This window comes from Cervus elaphus, chromosome 4 (genome assembly GCF_910594005.1).
Source record: "Cervus elaphus chromosome 4, mCerEla1.1, whole genome shotgun sequence".
Lineage (NCBI taxonomy): Eukaryota > Metazoa > Chordata > Mammalia > Artiodactyla > Cervidae > Cervus > Cervus elaphus.
The window spans coordinates 57,571,644-57,593,332 of NC_057818.1; the positions used below are offsets into that span (position 1 = coordinate 57,571,644).

Sequence of the window (21,689 nt, forward strand, 5' to 3'; positions counted from 1 at the left end):
CCTTCCCCTTCTCTTTCACACACAGGACGCCCAGACACCCTCCGGCTCAGACATGCTGCCGCTGCTGCTGCTGCCGCTGCTGTGGGCGGGTGAGTGGACGGCGGGGCGGGGGTGGGCGGGGCGGGGCTCGGCTGACCCTCGATTCCCCGCAGGGTCCCTGGCTCAGAATCCGAGATACTGGCTGAAGATGCAGCCGTCCGTGTCGGTGCAGGAGGGCCTGTGTGTCCGCGTGCCCTGCTCCTTCTCCTATGCCACGGACGTCTTCAGTGCTTCTAGCCCTGTTCACGGCTTCTGGTTCCGGGCAGGGGCCAATGAAATCATGGATGCCCCTGTGGCCACAAACAAATTAGATCGTCAAGTTCAGGAGGAGACCCAGGGCCGATTCCACCTCCTCGGGGACCCCAGGAACAACAACTGCTCCCTGGAGATCAGAGACGCCAGGAAGAGCGACAGCGGTTCCTACTCTTTTCGTGTGGAAAGAGGAAGTATCAAATGGAGTTACACATCTGAACAGTTCTTCTTGAATGTGACAGGTAAGCCGTGGATCTAGGCGAGGCCACAGTGGGGGTCGTGGGGGTCCCAGGGCAGGGCTGGGGTGGGGGCCCCTCCTGGGAGGGCATTGGGGTTAAAGCAGGTGGGGGCTCAGAGGGAGGGGCTGGACTGCAGCCTGAAGCTTCTCTGGGGGCCACACCTCAAAGCCTCCTCCCGATCCCCCGTCTCCCCCTCCTCTCACCAGCCCTCACCCACCAGCCCCACGTCCTCAGCCCCGGGGCCCTGGAGGCTGGCCGCCCCGGGAACCTGACCTGCTCTGTGCCCTGGGCCTGTGAGCGGGCCATGCCCCCCATCTTCTCCTGGACGTCAGCTGCCCCCAGCTCCCTGGGCCCCAGGACCCCCTTCTCGTCGGTGCTCACCCTCACCCCACGGCCCCAGGACCATGGCACCAGGCTCACCTGCCAGGTGAAGTTCCCCAGAAGCGGGGTGATGGTGGAGCGAATCATCCTGCTAAATGTCACCTGTGAGTGAGGGGTGAGGATGCCTGGGGGGCCTGAGGGTGTGGGGCAGGGGGACCAGGCTGGGGATGCGAGGTACTCTTGTCCTGGAGGCCCGGCTGAGGAGGGAGCTAGAGGGACGTAAGTCCTGTCCCTCCTGGGTTTTTGTGGCTTCTGGGTTTGTGTGTGGGGGGAGGGGATGACTACACTTATCTCACTCCATCCCCCCTACCCCCACTGAAGACAGAAATGCTCTCTTCCTGTCCTAGGTGCTTCACAGAACCCAAGTGATATCTGCGCAGGTGACAGCACAGGTAGGGAATAGCCCCACCCCCCACCCCCCCCAACCTGGGGCATTGACTAGAGTGGGGCCTCTGCCAGCTTGGCTCAGAGCTGTACTTTCCACATTCAAATGATGGGGTTTGAGCGGGGTCCTGCATTGAGACAGAAGCCCCCATTAGGTCTTATCCCCAATATCCTCCAACTCTGGTCTTGCCAAGTGACCCACACCCTCCTCCCCACCCATTCTAAACATGCTCTTTGCTCTTCTCCAATCACTGAAGTCCTTGGAAGACTTTTTTTTTTTTTTTTAATGAATTAGACTTCATTTTGAGGAACACATTGAGGTTCACAGCAGAACTGATCAGAAGATAAAGAGACTTCCCCTGTCCGCCCTGCACTTTCTTACACACACGCACAGCCTCTCCCTCACCAACATCCCCCCTCTCCTAGGGTGCACGTCACAGTGAACTTCCACTGACACATCCTTTTCAACCAAAGTCCATGGTTGATGTGAGAGCTCACTCTTGGCGTGGCACGCTTAGTGTGTGCCCGTGTGCTCAGTCATGTCTAGCACTTTGCCACCGCCTGGACTGTAGCTGCCCAGGCCCTCCTGGCCATAGAACTTTCCAGGCGAGGCTACTGGAGTGGGTTGCCATTTCCTCCTCCAGGGGATCTTCCCAATCCAGGGATGGAACCTCCGTCTCTTGTGTCTTCTGGATGGGTAGGTGAATTCTTTACCATTATACCACCTGGGGTACATTTCATGGGTTTGGACAAAGATGTAATGACATGCATCCACCATTAGAGTGTCACTCAGAGTGGTTTCATTGCCCCCAATGTCACTTTGGGTCATTTTTTGACTGTCAGCACCACCCACCCACCCCCAGCCCTCCCGCTGACCCCTGTCTGGAGCCCATTACTCCCCTCGTTGCTCTAGCCCCACGGGTCATGACAACTGGGCAGTGAGCCCCATCAGCAGTCTCTCAGGAGTGCCCATCCAATCAATGACAAGTAATGTCCAGATGTACCTCATCTTGAGTGTTGGGGTCCCAGGAGGCTTGGCCAGGCAGGGCCAGGAGTACCCTCTGGATCTGATATGAAGGTTTGAGAAGGTTCCTTCTTCCAGTTCCTTCTAGAGGCTCAAAATATCACCGTGAACTCTGAGTGACAGAGCCAACAGAGGCCATCCCGAGCAGATTTAGACACCCTCCCTGGGAGGAAGGAGGGGCGAGGCCTTTCAGCATCCCCAAAGACTTGCTGTCTGTCTGTCTGTCTGAAATGTCCACGGGGCTCAGAGCCTCATGGTTCTGCTGTGGCCAGGCATAGGGTCTGTTACATAGAGACCGTGGATGGAGAAGTAGCTGACTCCAAGGAGAGCTGAAGTTTCTTGGAAGAGTGTGGGCCGGAGAGGTGGTACCGCTTAGACCGTGCCCTTCTGCAAAAGGCTGAGGTTCTGAGAGGGGAGGGGGAACCGAGGGGCTGGACCGTGCATGTGAGGGGCGGGATACCCTTCTGCGTGCTGAGGAGAGGAGTCAAGGTTGGAATTCTCTCCAAGTGTCTCTCTCGTCTGCAGGGGAATCAGGGACGGGGGCAGGAGTGACCGAGGGGGCCATCGCGGGAGCTGGTGTCACCATGCTGCTTGTTCTCTGCTTCGGCCTCATCTTCTTCGTGTGAGCTGGGCTGGGTGTGGGCCGGTGGAGGAGAAGAGGGGCCTGGAGGGATTTTGAGGACCCAGAGCAAGGGCAGGGTTGCAGGGGTAATGAGAATCCAGCTAGTAGCCACCTAGCCAGGCATGACGGTGCTCCCAGCCCTGGTCCTAGACATTCAGGACCTGATGGGGTGGGGGTGGGGGGCCTTGTTACAGTTTTATGATAAAAGCTCCTGGACTTACTCTACCGTTTTTAAATTTTTATTGGAGTATAGTTTGTTTATAGTGCTGTGTTAATTTCGGGTATACATCAAAGTGAATGCATTATGCATACACCTATATCCACTCTTTTTTAGATCCTTTTCCCACATAAGTCATTACAGAGTATTGAGTAGAGTCCCCTGTGCTGTACAACAGGTTCTTATTACTTATCTATTTTATGCATCATGCTCATGCTCAGTCTGTAAGTCATAGCCGACTCTTTGGGGCTCTGTGGACTGTAGCCCACCAGGCCCCTCTGTCCATGGGATTCTCCAGGCAAGAACACTGAAGCGGGTTACCATTTCCTTCTCCGGGGGATCTTCCCAACCCAAGGATCGAACCTGCATCTCCTGCATTGGCAGGCAGATTCGTTACCACTGAGCCTCCAGGGAAACCCATTTTATGCATAGTACTGTGTATATGTCGATCCCAATGTCACAACTTATCCCTCCCCCTCTTTTCTGCCCTGGTAGCCATTAGTTTGCTTTCTACATCTGTGACTCTATTTCTGTTTGGTGAATAAGTCCATTTGTGCCATTTTTTTTTTTTTTTGTAGATTTCACATTTATGTGATTTCATATGATATTTGTCTTTCTCTGTCTGACTTCAGGCTTCCCTAGTGGCTCAGATGGTAAATAATCTGGAGGAGAGCTGGATTTGATCCCTGGGTCAGGGAGATCCACTGGAGAAGGAAATGGCAACTCACTCCAATATTCTTTCCTGGAGAATTCCATGGACGGAGGAGCCTAGTGATTTACAATCCAAGGGGTTGCAAAAAGTTAGACACAAATAAGCAACTGATAGTTGTCTGACTTACTTCACTTAGCATGATAATCTCTAGGTCCATCCATGTTGCTGCAAAATGGCATTTCATTTTTTTTATGGCCAGTAATATTCCATTGTAGGGCTTCTCAGGTGGTGCTAGTGGTAAAGAACCCACTTTCCAATGCAGAAGATGTAAGATACATGGATTCAATCCCTGGGTCAGGAAGATCCCCTAGAGGAGGGCACGGCAACCTATTCCAGTATTCTTGCCTGGAGAATCCCATGGAAGAAGAGCCAGGCAGGCTACAGTCCATAGGGTTGCAAACAGTTGGACATGACTGAAGCGACTTAGCACGCATGCATGCAATAGTCCATAGCATATAGGCACCACATCTTCTTTATCCATTCCTCTGTCAAGGCACATTTAGGTTACTTCCATGTCCAGGCTATTTTAAATAGTGCTGCAATAAACATTGGGGTGCATGCATCTTTTTGAATTGTGGTTTTCTGTGGACATATTGGTCTGGCCCTACACTTTACCTGCATTAATCACTCACTCGAGCCTCAAAAGAGTGACCTTGTGTCACAGACCCTCTCTCTCATCAGAGTGAAGACCTACAGGAAGAAGGTAGCCAAGACCGCAGTGGACATGGAGGACATCTACTCTGCTGCAAAGCCAGCTTCCCTGGTGAGTGACATGGGTATCCTGGCAATGCAGCCTGCCCTATGTATCCCCCCAGTGCGCAGGGTGGCCCATGGCCATGCTCCTTTCAGCATGTCCAGAAATGAGCTCTTCCTCTTCCCCTTCTTGCTTGTTTGAAGATGTAAGATTCATTATTATTCAAATATGTGAGGTCGACAGATCAGGAGATGTTTGCCATGGAAAAAACAGCTAATATAGTTCCCGAGAGGAGGGTTCATGCCACACCACACAATCACACCATTGTTTTATTGTTTGAGGGGCAGGTCTTGGGCTTCTTTTGCATGGTTTTGTTGCTAAGCAAGCCTGCTTGGTTTTGTGGTTAAGCAGGAGAAGGGAAAGGCAATCCACTTCAGTATTCTTGCCTTGAGAACCCCATGAACTGTATGAAAAGGCAAAAAGATAGGACACTGAAAGATGAATTCCCCAGGTCAGTAGGTGCCCAGTATGCTACTGGAAATCAGTGGAGAAATAACTCCAGAAAGAATGAAGAGACAGAGTCAAAGCAAAAACAACACCCAATTGTGGATGGGACTGCTGATGGAAGCAAGGTCCAATGCTGTAAAGAGCAATATTGCATAGGAACCTGGAATGTGAGGTCCATGAATCAAGGCAAATTGGAAGTGGTCAAACAGGAGATGGCAAGAGTGAACGTGAACATTTTAGGAATCAGTGAACTAAAATAGACTGGAACGGGTGAATTTAACTTGGATGACCACTGTATCTACTACTGTGGGCAAGAATCCCTTAGAAGAAATGGAGTAGCCATCATAGTCAACAAAAGAGTTTGAAATGCAGTACTTGGATGCAATCTCAAAAACGACAGAATGATCTCTGTTCATTTCCAAGGCAAACCATTCAATATCACAGTAATCCAAGCCTATGCCCCAACCAGTAATGCTGAAGAAGCTGAAGTTGAACGGTTCTATGAAGACCTACAAGACTTTATAGAACTAACACCCAAAAAAGATGTCCTTTTCACTATAGGGGACTGGAATGCAAAAGTAGGAAGTCAAGAAACACCTGGAGTAACAGGCAAATTTGGCCTTGGCGTACAGAATGAAGCAGGGCAAAGGCTAACAGAGTTTTGTCAAGAGAATGCATTAGTCATAGCAAACACCCTCTTCCAGTAGCACAAGAGAAGACTCTACACATGGACATCACCAGATGGTCAATACCAGATCAGACTGATTATATTCTTTGCAGCCAAAGATGGAGAAGCTCTTTACAGTCAGCAAAAACAAGACTGGGAGCTGACTGTGGCTCAGACCATGAACACCTTATTGCCAAATTCAGACTTAAATTGAAGAAAGTAGGGAAAACCACTAGACCATTCAGGTATGACCTAAATCAAATCCCTTACAATTATACAGTAGAAGTGACAAATAGATTCAAGGGATTAGATATGATAGACAGAGTGCCTGAAGAACTATGGACGAAGGTTCCTAACATTGTACAGGAGGCAGGGATCAACACCATCCCCAAGGAAAAGAAATGCCAAAAGGCAAAATGGTTGTCTGAGGAGGCCTTACAAATAGCTGTGACTAGAAGAGAAGCTAAAGGCAAAGGAGAAAAGGAAACATAAACCCATTTGAATGCAGAGTTCCAAAGAATAGCAAGGAGAGATAAGAAAGCCTTCCTCAGTGATCAATGCAAATAAATAGAGGAAGACAATAGAATGGGAAAGTCTAAAGATCTCTTCAAGAAAATTATGAGATACCAAGGGAACATTTCATGTAAAGATGGGCATAGTAAAGGACAGAAATGGTATAGACCTAACAGAAGCAGAAGATATTAAGAAGAGGTGGCAAGAATACACAGAAAAACTGTACAAAAAATATCTTCATGATCCAGATAATCACGATGATGAGATCACCAACCTAGAGCCAGACATCCTGAAATGTGAAGTCAAGTGGGCCTTAGGAAGCATCACTACGAACAAAGCTAGTGGAGGTGATGGAATTCCAGTTGAGCTATTTCAAATCTTAAAAGATGATGCTGTGAAAGTGCTGCACTCAATATGCCAGCAAATTTGGAAAACTCAGCAGTGGCTACGGGACTGGAAAAGGTCAGTTTTCATTCCAATCTCAAAGAAAGGCAATGCCAAAGAATGTTCAAACTACTGCACAATTGCACTCATCTCACACACTAGCAAAGTAATGCTCAAAATTCTCCAAGCCAGGCTTCAACCGTACGTGAACCGTGAACTTCAGATGTTCAAGGTGGATTTAGAAAAGTCAGAGGAACCAGAGATCAAATTGCCAACATCTGTTGGATCATTGAAAAAGGAAGAGAGTTCCAGAAAAACATCTACTTCTGCTTTATTGACTATGCCAAAGCCTTTAACTGTGTGGTCCACAACAAACTCTGGAAAATTCTTAAACAGATGGGAATACCAGACCTGCCTCTTGAGAAATCAGTATGCAGGTCAGGAAGCAACAGTTAGAACTGCACATGGAACAATAGACTGGTTCCAAGTAGAAAAAGGAGTATGTCAAGGCTGTATATTGTCACCCTGCTTATTTAACTTATATGCAGAGTACATCATGAGAAACACTGGGCTGAAAGAAGCACAAGCTGGAATCAAGATTGCCGGGAGAAATATCAATAACCTCAGATATGCAGGTAACACCACCCTTATGGCAGAAAGTGAAGAACTAAAGAGCCTCTTGATGAAAGTGAAACAGGAGAGTGAAAAAGTTGGCTTAAAAACTCAACATTCAGAAAACTAAAATCATGGCATCTGGTCCCATCACTTCATGGCAAATAGATGGGGAAACAGTGGAAACAGTGAGAGACTTTACATTTTTGGCCTCCAAAATCACTGCAGATGGTGACTTCAGCCATGATTAAAAGACGCTTGCTCCTTGGAAGAAAAACTATGACCAACCTAGACAGCATATTGAAAAGCAGAGACTTTACTGTGCCAGCAGAGGTCCATCTAGTCAAAGCTATGGTTTTTCCAGTAGTCATGTATGGATGTGAGAGTTGGACTATAGAGAAAGCTGAGTGCTGAAGAATTGATACTTTTGAACTGTGGTGTTGGAGAAGACTCTTGAGAGTCCCTTGGACTGCAAGGAGATCCAACCAGTCCATCCTAAAGGAAACCAGTCCTGAATATTCATTGGAAGGACTGATGCTCAAGCTGAAACTCCAATACTTTGGCCACTTGATGTGAAGAATTGACTCATTTGAAAAGTCCCTGATGCTGGGAAAGATTGAAGGCAGGAGGAGAAGGGGACAACAGAGGATGAGATGGTTGGATGGCATCACCGACTCAATGGACATATGTTTGAGTAAACTCCAAGAGTTGGTGATGGATAGGGAGGCCTGACATGCTGCAGTCCATGGGGTTGCAGAGTCGGACACGACTGAGTGACTGAACTGAATTGAAATCTGTTTTCTCGAGTAATCATTAACTTACAGGGGTCTCCCATATTTTTCTACTTACAATCCCCTAGTGGGATTAACTGTTTAATCACCTGTTCTGTCCCTCATTCTGCCCCTATCATTGGGGAGTAGCTACCTTCTTTGAGTGTTTCCCTGTAACATAATAATATTTTCTACATAGCGCTTCCCAGGTGGCTCAGTGGTAAAAAATCTGCCTACAGTCCTGGAGAGGCAGATGTGGATTCAATCCCTGAGCCAGTAACATAATATTATTTTCTACATAGGTCTCTGTGAGTGTTCTGCAAAGTTGGAAAACAATCTGTAGCCTTATATCTGTTGGATGATTGCATAAACAGAACCTTGAGAAATGTTTAATAACAGAATGGAAGAATGATAAATGCTTGTCCCAGAGTCAAACTCACTTCATGGGCCCTCTCTGCCTTCTCATCCCAAAACTACCTTGATGTGACCCCTTTCTTTGCTCTCTGCACAGGATCGCCAGCAGGAATCCAAGTCAGAGAAATCTTCTGACCCCACAAGTTACACAGGGGCCACCCCCTCTTTGGAGTTGGAGCAGGAGTTGCATTATTCCTCCATCATCTTCCGTGGGGAGAAGCCTCGGGAGAGCCCTCACTCAGAATATGCGGAGATCAGGACCAAGTGAGGCACCAGAGGCAGTATGAGCCTCAGCGTCGGGACATCCATATCCTCTGCAGGAAGGAGGACCCACAGGCTAATTCTTGGAGACCTAACACCCCCGTCAGCAGTGGGTTCATGAACCTGCACGTTTCCTGCTATACGTCTTAGGCTTTGCAATCACAGAGACCTGGGGTCACACCCATGCTCTTTCATTTATTAAGAAAGTAGCATCTTGTGACCCACCTACCCTGACCCCCACCCACCATGCCTTGGTTTCCTGCTTTGGTGAAACAGACATGAGAAGTCCAGCCTCACAGGGCTGTTGTGAGGATTAAATGGAAGTATGAAATATGCAACAGAAGTCTTGATACATTGTGACTTTTGACTAAAACACACACACACACAGAAACACACACAACCTGAAAATTGTGAGTTATGCTTTATTTGGGGATCTTACTGAGGACTAAAGCCTGGGAGACAGCCTTTCAGATGGCTCTGAGGAGCTGCTCTGTAGAGGTAAGGGAGGAACAAGGATATATAGGCGTTTTTGCTGAAAACAAACGTGTAACTTAACATCAAAAGATCACTGCTAATCACAAAAATCAGATACCTCAAGGTAATGATTTTAGTGCTTTTCTATGTATGGGAGGATGCAAAAGTCTGAGTCCATTGGAAATCATTCCTTAGATATGCATTTTAATCATCTAGGGCAAGTATTGTGTTTTTCTCCATCCTGAGTTCTCCTCAGGGCACAGCAGCAGGGCAGGCTGCTGTGGCTGATGGCTTGATGGTGGGCAACATTATTATTTTGTTTGCACATTTCACCCCGAGCTGGGTCGGTCCTGTCCCCGGGTACCACATCGGCTACATCTGTCAGTCTCTCTCTTACTCAAAACTCTCCCTTGGATCCCTTCCCTGGCTTGACCTCCAGCATCATCTCTCTCCATTCCTGAATCTCCCTTTTCCATCCTCTCTACCTCCTACTACTCCTGCTATAGGCAAAATCTAATAACGCCATTTAGAGAATTTCCTAAAGCTTAGAGCTGACCATAACCAAAAGACTGTTCTCTCTCCTTAATCCAACAGAAGAATTTGCAAGCTTCTCAACCTGATATTCCAGGTCAGAAGTCAGGAAACTTTTTGGTAAAGGGACAAATAGTAAGTATTTAGGCTTTTCAAGCTGTATGGTTCCTGTTGCATTTCCCAACTTCTGCCCTCTGTTCACAACTATAAATCCCCCAAATGGTGCAAGAGACAACCAAGGAGAATTCTGGAAGGTGGTAGGAAGAAGGCAAGTGGGCTTCAGTTCAGTTCAGTCGCTCAGTCATGTCTGACTCTTTGTGACCCCATGGTCTGCAGCATGCCAGGCTTCCCTGTCCATCACCAACTCCAGGAGCTTGCTCAAACTCATGTCCATCTAGTTGTTGATGCCTTTCAACCATCTCATCCTCTGTCATCCCCTTCTCCTCCTGCCTTCAACCTTTCCCAGCATCAGAGTCTTTTCCAATGAATCAGTTCTTTTCATCAGGTGGCCAAAGTATTGGGGGTTCAGCTTCAGCATCAGTCCTTCCAATGAATATTCAGGACTGATTTCCTTTAGGCTTGACTAGTTGGATCTCCTTGCAGTCCAAGGGACTCTCAAGAGTCTTCTCCAACACCACAGTTCAAAAGCATCAATTCTTCGGCGCTCAGCTTTCTTTAGTAAATATTTAGGCTTTTCAAGCTGTATGGTTCCTGTTGCCTTTCCCAGCTTCTGCCCTCTGTTCACAACTATAAACCCTAAGGATGATGCAAGAGACAACCAAGGAGAATTCTGGAAGGTGGTAAGAAGAAGGCAAGTGGGCTTAGGATCCCAGGAATGGAGGAACAATACAGAGTCAGGGCACCTCAGTTCCCACAATGCAACCCACTTAGACCCACCACCATCTCTCGAACCCTGAGAGACAGTCAAGGGTCATCGCCATATTGTCAGGGATGCACACACCCGTCCCATCTTCCAGGGACATCCTCTCTCCCTCCTCGGGGCTCCCATAGCCTGGTACTCCTGGGTGGGTCAGCCCTGGCCACGCCCGACTCTGCAGCCCCTCCCCCACCCGACTGGTGCTCCCCCAGTGTCAGCCCCACCCCCACCCCACCCCACCAGGATGCTCTGCTGGACAGATGGCTGCAGGAGCAGCAACTGGCTCAACCAGCAGAGGGCCAACCCGAGCAGAGGCCAGGTCAGCACCGCCGGAAGTAAGAGCCCGCTGGGATCAGAGCCAGGGCAGAGGGGAGAAGAGGTTTCCTGGGGTTGCCACACCGTTCCTTCCCTTTTCTCCTCCCGACCTCAGAGGGGTCCCATCCTGCCAGCGGACCACTGGCCACTGTGTGCACGGAGCACTCCATGGGTTGATTCTTCCAGGAGGCCCCGTGGGTTCACTCGCTAGGGCTGCTTCAAGGAAGTTCCACTGGCTGGCAGGTTTGAAGAGCAGAAATTCATTTGCTCACGAATCTGGAGGCTGGAAGTCTGAGATCAAGGTGTCCGCGGGGCTGGCTCCTTATTTTTTCTTCATTTTTACATTTTAAAAAATGAACTTATTTTCGACTGCGCTGGGTCTTAGATGCTGCCGTCTTGGCTTTCTCCAGTTGCAGTGAGTGGCGGCTGCTCTTCATTGCAGGGCACAGGCTTCTCAATGTGGTGGCTTCCCTTGTTGGCTCGAGGCCCGCGGGCTTCGGTACTTGCAGCTTCTGGGCTCTAGAGCGCAGAGTCAGTAGTTGCGGTGCACAGGCTTATTTGCGCTGCAGCGTGTGGGATCTTCCTGAGCCAAGGATTGAACCCGTGTCCCCTGCGTGGGATTCTTAACCACTGGACCACCAGGGAAGTCCCTAAGTTTTAAAACAATTTTTAATTATAGTTGCTTTACAATGTTGTCTTATTTATTCACTGCTGTATGGCAAAGTGATTCAGTTATTCATATATGTATACAGCCTTCTGTGGCCTCTCTTCTTGGCTTGTAGACAGTCGTCTTCTCCCCATGTCTCCACATGGTAGCTTCTCAGTGTGTGTCTGTGTCCTAACCACTTCTTCTTCCATGGACACTGGCCCTATGAGGGCCGACCTCAATGACCTCATGTTACCTTAATGACCTCACACGTACAGTTGTGAGAGCTGGACTGAGCGCCAAAGGATTGATGCCTTTGCACTGTGGTGCTGGAGAAGACTCCTGAAAGTTCCTTGGATAGCAGAGAGATCAAACCAGTCTATCTCAAGGAAAATCAACCCTGAATACTCATTGGAAGGACTGATGCTGAAGCTGAAGCTCCGGTATTTTGGTCATCTGATTCGAACATTGGAAAAGTCCCTGATGCTGGGAAAGACTGAGGGCAGAAGGAGAAGAGGGTGTCAGAGGATGAGATAGTTGAATGGTATCGCCGATTCAATGCGCATGAACTCGGGCAAACTTTGGGAGATGGTGAAGGACAGAGAGGCCTGGCCTGCTACAGTCCATGGTGTTGCAAAAGGTCGGACATGACTGGGAGACTGAATGATAAAAACAACTTCTTTAAAGGCCCCATCTCCAAATGCAATCACATTTAGAGGCACTGGGGGTTAGGACTTGCATGTATGAAATTTTGGTGGGGGTGATACAGTTCAGCCTCAACACCCCATGAACAACAGGGATGCAATTCTGCACAGAATAGTTAAGCCCCTTCCCAAGGTGGCACAGCATGCATTAGGGAGCTAGGCTCGGCCCAGAGCCATCTGACTGCAGAGTGTGTGCCCCATACCCTCTCTTTGGAGGCCTCAGATGAGGCTTTGGTATCTCAGGTATCAAAGATACCACTGACCACCAGGAGCTTCTCACTGAAGGAGGGACTCAGAGAATGGGCAGGGCCAGACATGTGACCTGCAAGACGGCCACACCAGAGTCTGTAGAAAATGCCCAGGACGAGGGTTGAACATTATTATTCCTGCACGTGACAGATGAAAAAGCTGAGGCTTGGAGGGGGAGAAGGGCAGACCCACCTGCCCCCAAAGGCTGTCATCTTGCTCTCAGTGCCCGGCTCCCAGGCCTGGCGTGTGCAGTCAACACCAGGGGGGCCAGGGCAGGCGGCTGTTACTAGGTCAAGAAGCCCCATGCTCCCCTGGGATCACGTTCTCATAGCACCTTCATTCTGTTCCCACCCACTCTGGCCATTTACACCCGGGAACTCACCTTCTAACTGCACAGAGCATTCGAGTTTTTCCTCCAAACACCGAGCTGGCTACCCCCAGCTCATACTGTATCAACGGGACCTAGGGTGTCAAAGAAGTTCTCCAGGATGAGACAAACTCTGTCCTGTTCTTCCTTGGACTCCAGTCCCTGAAAGCAGAGATGCTCACGTGTGCTGTTGTCACGTTCATCTCAGTAACTAATCACCACCTCTTTCATCTGGGGTGGGGGGGACCCATCCCCATCTTTCATGCCTGGAGCTTCCCCGGCTGCATCTCCTGCCTCCCACACCCGGCAGGGACTGACTGGCTTGACTTCCAGCTGTGGACAGAGGTGCAGGGGGGTCAGATGGAGGACAGGGAGCCGGGAGCCTCCCCTGGGCAGTGCTTGCTGCTTGTGACCCCCGGCGGGCCTCATCTGGATGGTTCCTCTCCAGGATTCCAGTGCTCCGGCAGCCTGTGGGTGCCGAGTTCCTCTTTTGTGGTCTGTCACTTTCTGACCTCAGCCCTGGGCTTCCCGTTGGGGCTCCCTCTCAATCCTGTGACACCAAGGCCCCAAGACTGTCACCCCAAAGATGCTGCTGCCGCCGCTGCTGCTCTTACTGCTGTGGGTAGGTGAGCGGGGCGGGGGCTCGGCTGATCCTCATCTCGCCGCAGGGTCCCTGGCTCAGGATCCGAGATACTGGCTGGACGTGCAGCCGTCCGTGTCAGTGCAGGAGGGCCTGTGTGTCCGCGTGCCCTGCTCCGTCTCCTATCCCCGGGAAGGCTGGAAGGACTCTGACCCAGCTCACGGCTACTGGTTCCAGGAAAAGGCAGATTCCCCTGAAGATCCAGCAGTGGCCACAAACAACCCAGAACATGCGGTGGTCAGTGAGACCCGGGGCCGATTCCTCCTCGTTGGAGACCCCCAGGCCTACAACTGCTCCCTGGACATCAGAGACGCTCAGAGGAGGGACACGGGGACATATATCTTTAGGTTGGAGAGAGGGCCTACTGTGAGATATAGTTATGCATTGAATCTGCTCTCCGTTCGTGTGACGGGTAAGGATGGGGTCAAGGGGAGGACACACATACAGGAGTCCTGAGGGTCCCCAGGGCAGGGTGGGAGGGGAACCCTGTCTTCTCATCCTGGGGGGGGACCCAGGGATACAGGATGCTGGGGAACAGATGCTCTGAGGGGCACACAGGGGTCCCTGCTCCAGTCCTGGGTCTGCTCTCTCCAGCTCTGACAGACACACCTGACATCCACGTCCAGGGGACCCTAGCATCCGGCCACCCCACCAACTTCACCTGTGCGGTGCCATGGGCCTGTGACGGGGGGATGCCCCCCACCTTCTCCTGGACTGGGGTTGCCCTCACCTCCCTGCACCCTGAGAGTCCCCGCTCCTCAGTGCTCACCCTCACTCCAAGGCCCGAGGACCACGGCACCAACCTCACGTGTCGTGTGAACTTTTCCGGAGCTGGTGTGAGCACAGAGGCGACCATCAGGCTCAATGTGTCCTGTAAGTGGGGGGCCAAGATGCTGGGTTCCCGACAGTGTCAGGGAGAGGGAGGCAGGGCCTGGGCTGCTGGAACTGGGGAGGATGGAAGAGGACACCCCACTCCACTTGCTTCCCATTTCTGATATTTCTGGGAGGAAGGGCCTATGTTCCTGCCCCTGAAAAGGAACAGTTATGTCTGTCTGTCCAGATGCACCCCAGGAACTGATCATCAGAGTGTACCAGAAAGAAGGCGCAGGTATACGTCAAAACCTCTCTTCTTGGGACAGTGATGGCAGTGGGGTCTGTCTCTGACCTTCCAAGCAGATCTAGGGTTCAGGATTCAGATGGAAGGTGTGCGAACAGCAGGGGTGGGAAGCCCCCCACACTGGCTCCTGGGCTTATGAACCGGCCTTCCCCTTCCGCTGACCCTGTTCTCATGGATATTGCCTGGCCTCTTCCTTGCCTAATGGACATAACTGTCCCCACTGTCTGGGCTATATCTTCCTCCCAAATCCTGCCTTCTCTCTCCTTAGGGGTTGGCTCTCACTGCTTGGCAAGAGCCAGCTGTGCAACTGTGTCCATCTTTTCCCACTTCTGGGTTCAGTGGCTTCAAATGAGGCATTTGAAATTGGCCATGATGGGAGTTTTCACACAGAGGAAATCGACAATGCTCCAAACTAGGACAATATGAGCCACTAAGCAATGGAAGAGACAGACAGACAGACAGCGAGGCTAGCTTTCTCTCTGTCTTGCCAGGACCTGAAACTCTGGACAAAAGCCAGTCTCTTTCAGTCCAGGAGGGCCAGTCCCTGCGCCTGGACTGTGTTCCTGACAGCAACCCTCCTGCTATGATCAGCTGGACCCGAGGGAGCCTGACCCTGAGCCCCTCAAATTCCTCAAATCCTGGGGTCCTCGAGCTGCCCCGGGTGGAACTGAGGGACCATGGGTTATATGTCTGCCGAGCTCAGCATCCACTAGGCTCCAAGGAAGCGTCTCTGAGCCTCGTTGTGAGAAGTGAGTTGGACACACCCGGGGGAAGGCAGCCGGGGCTCCAGGGAGGGGAGAGGTGCCCCTGATCCCTCCCATCTCTCCCCACAGCCCCACCGCAGCTTCTGGGCCCCTCCTGCTCCCAGGAGGACGAGGGTCTGAGCTGCAGCTGCTCCTCCCGAGCCTGGCCGGCCCCCTCCCTGCACTGGCGCCTGGGCGAGGGGCTGCTGGAGGGGAACTTCAGCAACGCCTCCTTCGAGATCACCTCCAGCTCTGCCGGGCCCTGGGCTAATAGCTCCCTGAGCCTCCGCGAGGGGCTCAGCTCCGGCCTCAGACTCAGCTGCGAGGCCCAGAATGCCCACGGGAAACAGAACGTGAAGATCCTGCTGCTGCCAGGTCCGGGGAAAGGGGAAGCTGTGCATCTGGGCCCTAGAAGATGTGGAGAGGAAGAGAAATGGGCATGATTCTGGGCTAAAGGGGACTAGCATTCAGGGTCCTCTGTGGGGTGGCTGGGGAGGGGGGCACAGGAGGCTGCAGTCTTATTAAAGGATGGTGGACACAGCGCCGAGTCCTGGGGAAAACTGGGCACACTCGTGGGTCATGCATGTGAGAAGGCTGGGGGCTCAGGCACCTGCTTGAGGGGGGCTGGAGGTCACCCCAGGTCTCGTGTCTGCAGGGAGACCAGGACCCAGGACCGGCGTGGTTTGGGGGGCCGTCGGGGGAGCTGGTGTTACAGCCCTGCTTGCTCTCTGTCTCATCTTTGTGTGAGTGGTGGCCTCCGCTGGGGACCACTATGGGGGTGGGTGCAAGGGGCAGACTAGGGGCGCAAAGACTCAAAGAATCTTCAAAACTCAAAGCTCAGGACTTCCCTGGTGGTCCAGTGGTTAAGAATCCACCTGCCAGTGCAGGGGACTTGGGTTCGATCCCCGGTCCGGGAGGATCCCACATGCTGTGGGACAACTAGGCCCATGTGCCACAACTACTGAGGCTCACTTGCCTAGAGCTCCATGCTCTTCAACTAGAGAAGCCACTGCAGTGAGAAGCCCATGCAGGGCACCTAGAGAGTAGCCCACGCAGGGCACCTAGAGAGTAGCCCCCACTGGCCCCAACTAGAGAAAGACCCTAGGCAGCCAGGAAGACTAGCACAACCAAAAAATAAACATTAGTTAATTAAAAACAAAACAAAACACCTCAAAGCCCAGAGTTGAGGGCACTGGTGGAGTGATGAAGCCGAAAAGGAGGTGGCTCGCTGAAGTGGCAGCAGGAATGTAGCCTCCTGACATCTTGGTCCAGTGTGGACCCTGCGGGAGGAGGGCGCTTGCTTTCTGGTCACGGTGTCTGCAGTTGGACACCGGCCAGAGCTCAGAAGTCCCCCTGGACTCCCTAGAGGAACCCTCTTAAGGGCCCTGGTCTCTTTTTTCAGAGTGAAGGTCTACAGGAAGAAGCCGTTGGAGAGAGCAAAGATCTACAGGAAGAAGTCGGCGGAGAGAGCGTCGAGCCAAGATGGCGACCACCCAGCGTCGAGTCCCGCGTCCCAGGTGAGTGACGTGGGCAGCCCTCAGTCCAGTGTCTCCACTGGACCCCTCTGCCCACACAGGGGCCACGGCAGCCTACTCAGCGCTTCAGAAGAACGCGATCTTTCCCGCCGCCCCCCTCCAAGTTTGCTTTTCCTCTCCAGTTTCTTGTTGCCCTGAAATCACCCTTTCCTCTTTCCGCCACTCCCCGGAGCCTAGAATTCACCAAGTCCTGTCCATCTTCCGTTTAGCAAAGCTCTTCTCCTTTTGGCCCCTTCCCTGCTGAGTCCTCACTCTCTCCTGGGTCACTGGTCTCCTCCCCCAATAAGCTCTCAGCAAGAAGTTCCCCAAACAGCTTTTCTTTGTGGTCACCCTGTGCTTTCCCTCAACAGTCTAGATCCAACAGAAATACGATATGAGCCATGAGTATAACTTAAAACCTAGCCATGTTAAAAAAAAGGAGAAAGGAACGTGAGATCGGTTTTTATATCATATTTTATTTAACTGAATGTAGCCAAAGTATTATCGTTTCAAACATCATGTCATCAATAGTCAACATAAAGGTACAAATTATTAATATTAACGGGATATTTTCTCTTTCTTTCTCTTATCTCATCCTTCCTTCCTTTTTCTTTCTTTGTTTCTCTCTCTTTCTCTCTTCCTTTCCTTCCTTCCCCTTGCTTTCCCTATCTCTTTCTCCCTTCTTTCCTTCCTCTGTCCCCCCTTTCTTTCTCTCTCTTCTTTCTTTCTACAAAGACTTTGACCTCCAGTATTCATTTTTGACCTCCCAACACATTTTTGTTCTGATTCACTACATTTCTTGGGTTCAAGAGCCACCATGGCTAGGGGCTCCTGTATTGGACAGCACAGGCCGAAGGAATCAAGCCCAGATTCTTCAGTCTGGTGTTCTGTAATCTGCCCCTGCCAAGTTCTCCCGCCAGCATCCTGTCCCTCCCCACAAATGAGCTTATTGTGTTCTATGATATTATGATCTATAATAAGAAATATATATTTGATCTTTATCCTCTATTCCTGGCACAGACCTCCTGGAATGCTTGAACCTTGCAGTGATGGGAGTGTTAAAGGGGTCTCTTGTTATTTTCATGGGGTGACTTTTGGAAAGTACCTAAGGATAGGGCCTGGTTGCCAGGAGAACCAAGCAGAGGGCATTGGAACTTTCAGTCCCACCCCCTGACCTCCAGGGATGGGAGAGGCACTGGAGGATTTCAGTCACCAAAGGCCAATGGTTTAGTCAGTCATGTCTGTGGAGTCAAGCCTCTCTAAAACCCTCAAAGGATGGGGTTTAGAGAGCTTCTGGGTTGGTGAACAAGTGGAGATTTGAGCAGGACGAAGTAATTGGAGAAGGCATGGAAGCTGTCCTTTCCCTATACCTTGCCCTCAGCATCTCTTCCATCTGGCTGTTTCTTAGTTAATATTGTCCAGTCGCTCAGTTGTGTTCAACTCTTTGGACCCCGTGGACTGCAGCAGGCCAGGCTTCCCTGTCCTTCACCATCTCCCTGAGTTTGATCAAACCCATGTCCATTGAGTTGGTGATGCCATCCAACCCTCTCATCCTCTTGTTGCCCCCTTCTCCTCCTGCCCTCAATCCTTCCCAGCATTGGGGTCTACATAAGTTCATTTGTATCATTTTTTTTTTAGATTTCACATATAAGTGATAGCATATGTTTGTCTGTTCAACTTAGTCCACTTAGTATGATAACCTCTAGGCCCATCCATGTTGCCACAGATTGCTTTATTTCATTCTTTTCTTTAAAAATGTATTTTGTTGAAGTATAGTTGATTTACAATGCTATGTTAATTTCTGCTGTACATCAAAGTGATTCAGTTTTGCATACATATATAAATATATATACATTCTGTATCCTATTTCTTCCCATTATGGTTTGTCAAGGTAATTGAAAATAGTTCCCTGTGCTACACAGTAGGCCCTTGTTGTTTATCCATCCTATATATAATAGTTTGCATCCACTAATCCCAAACTTCCAATCCATCCCGCCCTCACCCCACCCCCCTCCTTGGAAATCACAAATCTGTTCTCTGTGTCTGTGAGTCTGTTTCTGTTTTATCTCATTCTTTTTTAAGTGTCATGCCAATTGATGTCGTCTAAATATTCCCCTGCCCTACACCAGGCAGACTGTCGTCACGCTTCCCTATGGTAACCACAGGCCCGTCCCCCCAACACCGTGAGCTCCTGGAGGGCAGTGCAGGTCTCCTGCAGACCTCTGTGACTCTCGCCCACAGCACCCTGCTTCTGTCCATCAAAACACAATTTGCAATTTGATAAGTTTTGAGTGTGTGACAAGTTCATACTGTCTCCTTGTCCTGATAGACATTCCAAGGTCGGGGACCTTGTCTGTGGAAGAATCACTTCACTTTGCTCCCTCTATTTTACTATCTGTAAAATGGGGATAACATTTATATCACCCATGGAGGGAGGTCGTAAAGATTCAGTGAGATGAATAATGAGAACAGACCATTATGATTAAAGGTATGAATGAATAAAGGCGTGACTGAATGAGCGAATCCTCAGGAAATGGGTGTGAAAATGGATAAGTGAATAAATGCCTTCCTCAAGCCCTGGGTTCCCTTCTCCAGACCTCAAAGGCCAGCTCAAGTCATTCTGTCTTCTCACTCAGGGTCACTTCAATAAATCCTGGTCAGACAGCCCCTTGGACCACCAGACCCCAGTTCTGGCTGCTTCCACCTCAGAGAAGGAACAAGAGCTCTATTATGCAAGCCTCAGTTTCCACAGACCAGGGACCCACAACTTTCAGGTCCAGGACACCACCGAGTACTCAGAGATCAAGATTGGGAAGTGAGAAGACCCCGCCTCCACCCCCAGAAAATGCACCTCTGAGGGACATGTGTGTCAGATACTGATTCTTGAAGACTTGGCTGCCTGCTGAGCCAAAGCTTATAAGTGAGAAGGTGAAGTTCCTTGGAGTGGCTGAAGGTCACAGAGAATCCTGGATTCACATCCAGGCTTGGGTAATGCTAAGGGTGTTATGTCAAGCAAGTCAAAAGAGTTTACCTCTCTGTGCCTCAGTTTCCTCCTCTGTAAAGTGAGGATAATATTCCTCAGTTCAGTTCAGTTCAGTTCAGTCACTTAGCCATGTCTGGTTCTTTTTGACCCCATGGACTGCAGCATGCCAGGCTTCCCTGTCCATCACCAACTCCCGGAGCTTGCTCAGACTCATGTCCATTGAGTCGGTGATGCCATCCAACCATCTCATCCTCTGTTGTCCCCTTCTCCTCCTGCCTTCAATCTTTCCCAGCATCAAGGTCTTTTCCAGTGAGTCAGTTCTTTGCATCAGGTGGCCAAGGTATTGGAGTTTCAGCTTCAACATCACTCCTTCCAATGAATATTTAGGACTGATTTCCTTTAGGATGGACTGGTTGGATCTCCTTGCAGTCCAAGGGACTCTCAAGAGTCTTCTCCAACACCACAGTTCAAAAGCATCAGTTCTTCAGCGCTCAGCTTTCTTTATGCAAGCATGCACTGTGGGATATGACTGACGTGACTTAGCACACACACACATGCACTGTGGCTGCTGTTAACCATATTTGTGATACGTTACCTCAGAATGGAGGGAGATGTCAGCTTTTGATTCTACCGCATACTTCTATTTTGCCTGATTAGTTTTTGAATATTCTTAACAACATGTATTATTTTAGTTTTTTGTTTTTCTTTTCTGGTGGGGTGTGACATGTCTTATTTTTTTTTTTAAGTATATCTAAATGTAACTCTCTGGGTGGAGAAGATACTTCCCAATACATGTATCTAACAAAGGATACCTAGAGTATATAAAGAATATGTATTTTAAAATAATAAAAAAATTAAACAATAAATTTAAAAAAAATTTAAAGGAATATATAAAGAGCTTCAACAAATCAATAAGAAAAAGTCAGACAAGCAAATAGAAAGGTAAGATAGTCACATGGCCAACAAGCATACAGAAATGTATTCAACTTTTGTAGCTGTTGGGGAAATACAAATGAAAATCGCAGTGGTATGCCAGTTGCACAGTGACTTTGCTAAGATAATAAAAATAATATCAAGGAAATTGAGTGTTGAGGATATTACACGAAGTGAAATAAGCCAGTTGTACAGAAAGACAAATGCTGCATGATTCCAGCTATAGGAAGTATTCAAAGAAATTAAACTGTGAAACAGAAAGTAGAGCAGTCCTGGAGCATACTCAGAGGTTGGGGAGATAGGAAGTTACTATTCAATAGGTGTAGAGTTTCATTTTTGCAAGATGAAAATATTCTTAGAGATTTGATGGCCAACAAAATGCATATAATAAACACTACTGTATTGTGCACTTATAAATGGTTAAGATGGTAAATTTTATATCATTTTTTTACCACAGTTTTTAAAGAAAAGCATTATAAACTGAATACCAGAGGCTGGGCACTGGAGGAGTCAGTGGACAGTTAGTGTTTAATGGGTACAGAATTCCAGTTTCAGATGAAGAAAAAGTTCTAGAAATGGACAATGCCGATGGTTACACAACTTGAATATGTTTAATACCATTTAATTGCACACTTGAAAATGGTTAAATCGGTAAATTTTATATCATGGGTAATTCATCACAATAAAAAATGCTTTCTTAAAGAATATCCAGTGTTGGGACTTCCCTGGCGGTCCAGTGTTTAAAACTTTGTGTTTCCAATACAGGGGGCACAGGTTCAATCCTAGTTGGGGAACTAAGACTCCACATGTCTCAAGGCATGGCCAAAAAATAAATAACATTTAAAAGAAAAGAAAAAAAAAAAAAGAATATCAAGTGTTGGTGATGATGTGGAGCAATTGGAAC

At 49.3% G+C, this 21,689-nt stretch overlaps 1 protein-coding gene across 1 annotated transcript; it reads left to right on the forward strand.

Annotated features, from left to right (window-relative positions):
- The first annotated feature begins 20 nt into the window (after window positions 1–20).
- Window positions 21–20,022, forward strand: LOC122692799 (sialic acid-binding Ig-like lectin 5). Its single transcript, XM_043900625.1, has 16 exons — window positions 21–89; window positions 153–533; window positions 737–1,015; window positions 1,259–1,303; window positions 2,845–2,941; window positions 4,552–4,633; window positions 8,529–8,695; window positions 10,818–10,909; window positions 13,419–13,907; window positions 14,090–14,368; window positions 14,556–14,603; window positions 15,104–15,361; window positions 15,446–15,730; window positions 16,011–16,098; window positions 16,758–16,872; window positions 19,506–20,022. Exons 1-16 carry the CDS (start codon window positions 53–55, stop codon window positions 19,686–19,688), a joined length of 2,925 nt encoding a protein of 974 aa, XP_043756560.1. The 5' UTR covers window positions 21–52; the 3' UTR covers window positions 19,689–20,022.
- Window positions 20,023–21,689: the final 1,667 nt, after the last annotated feature.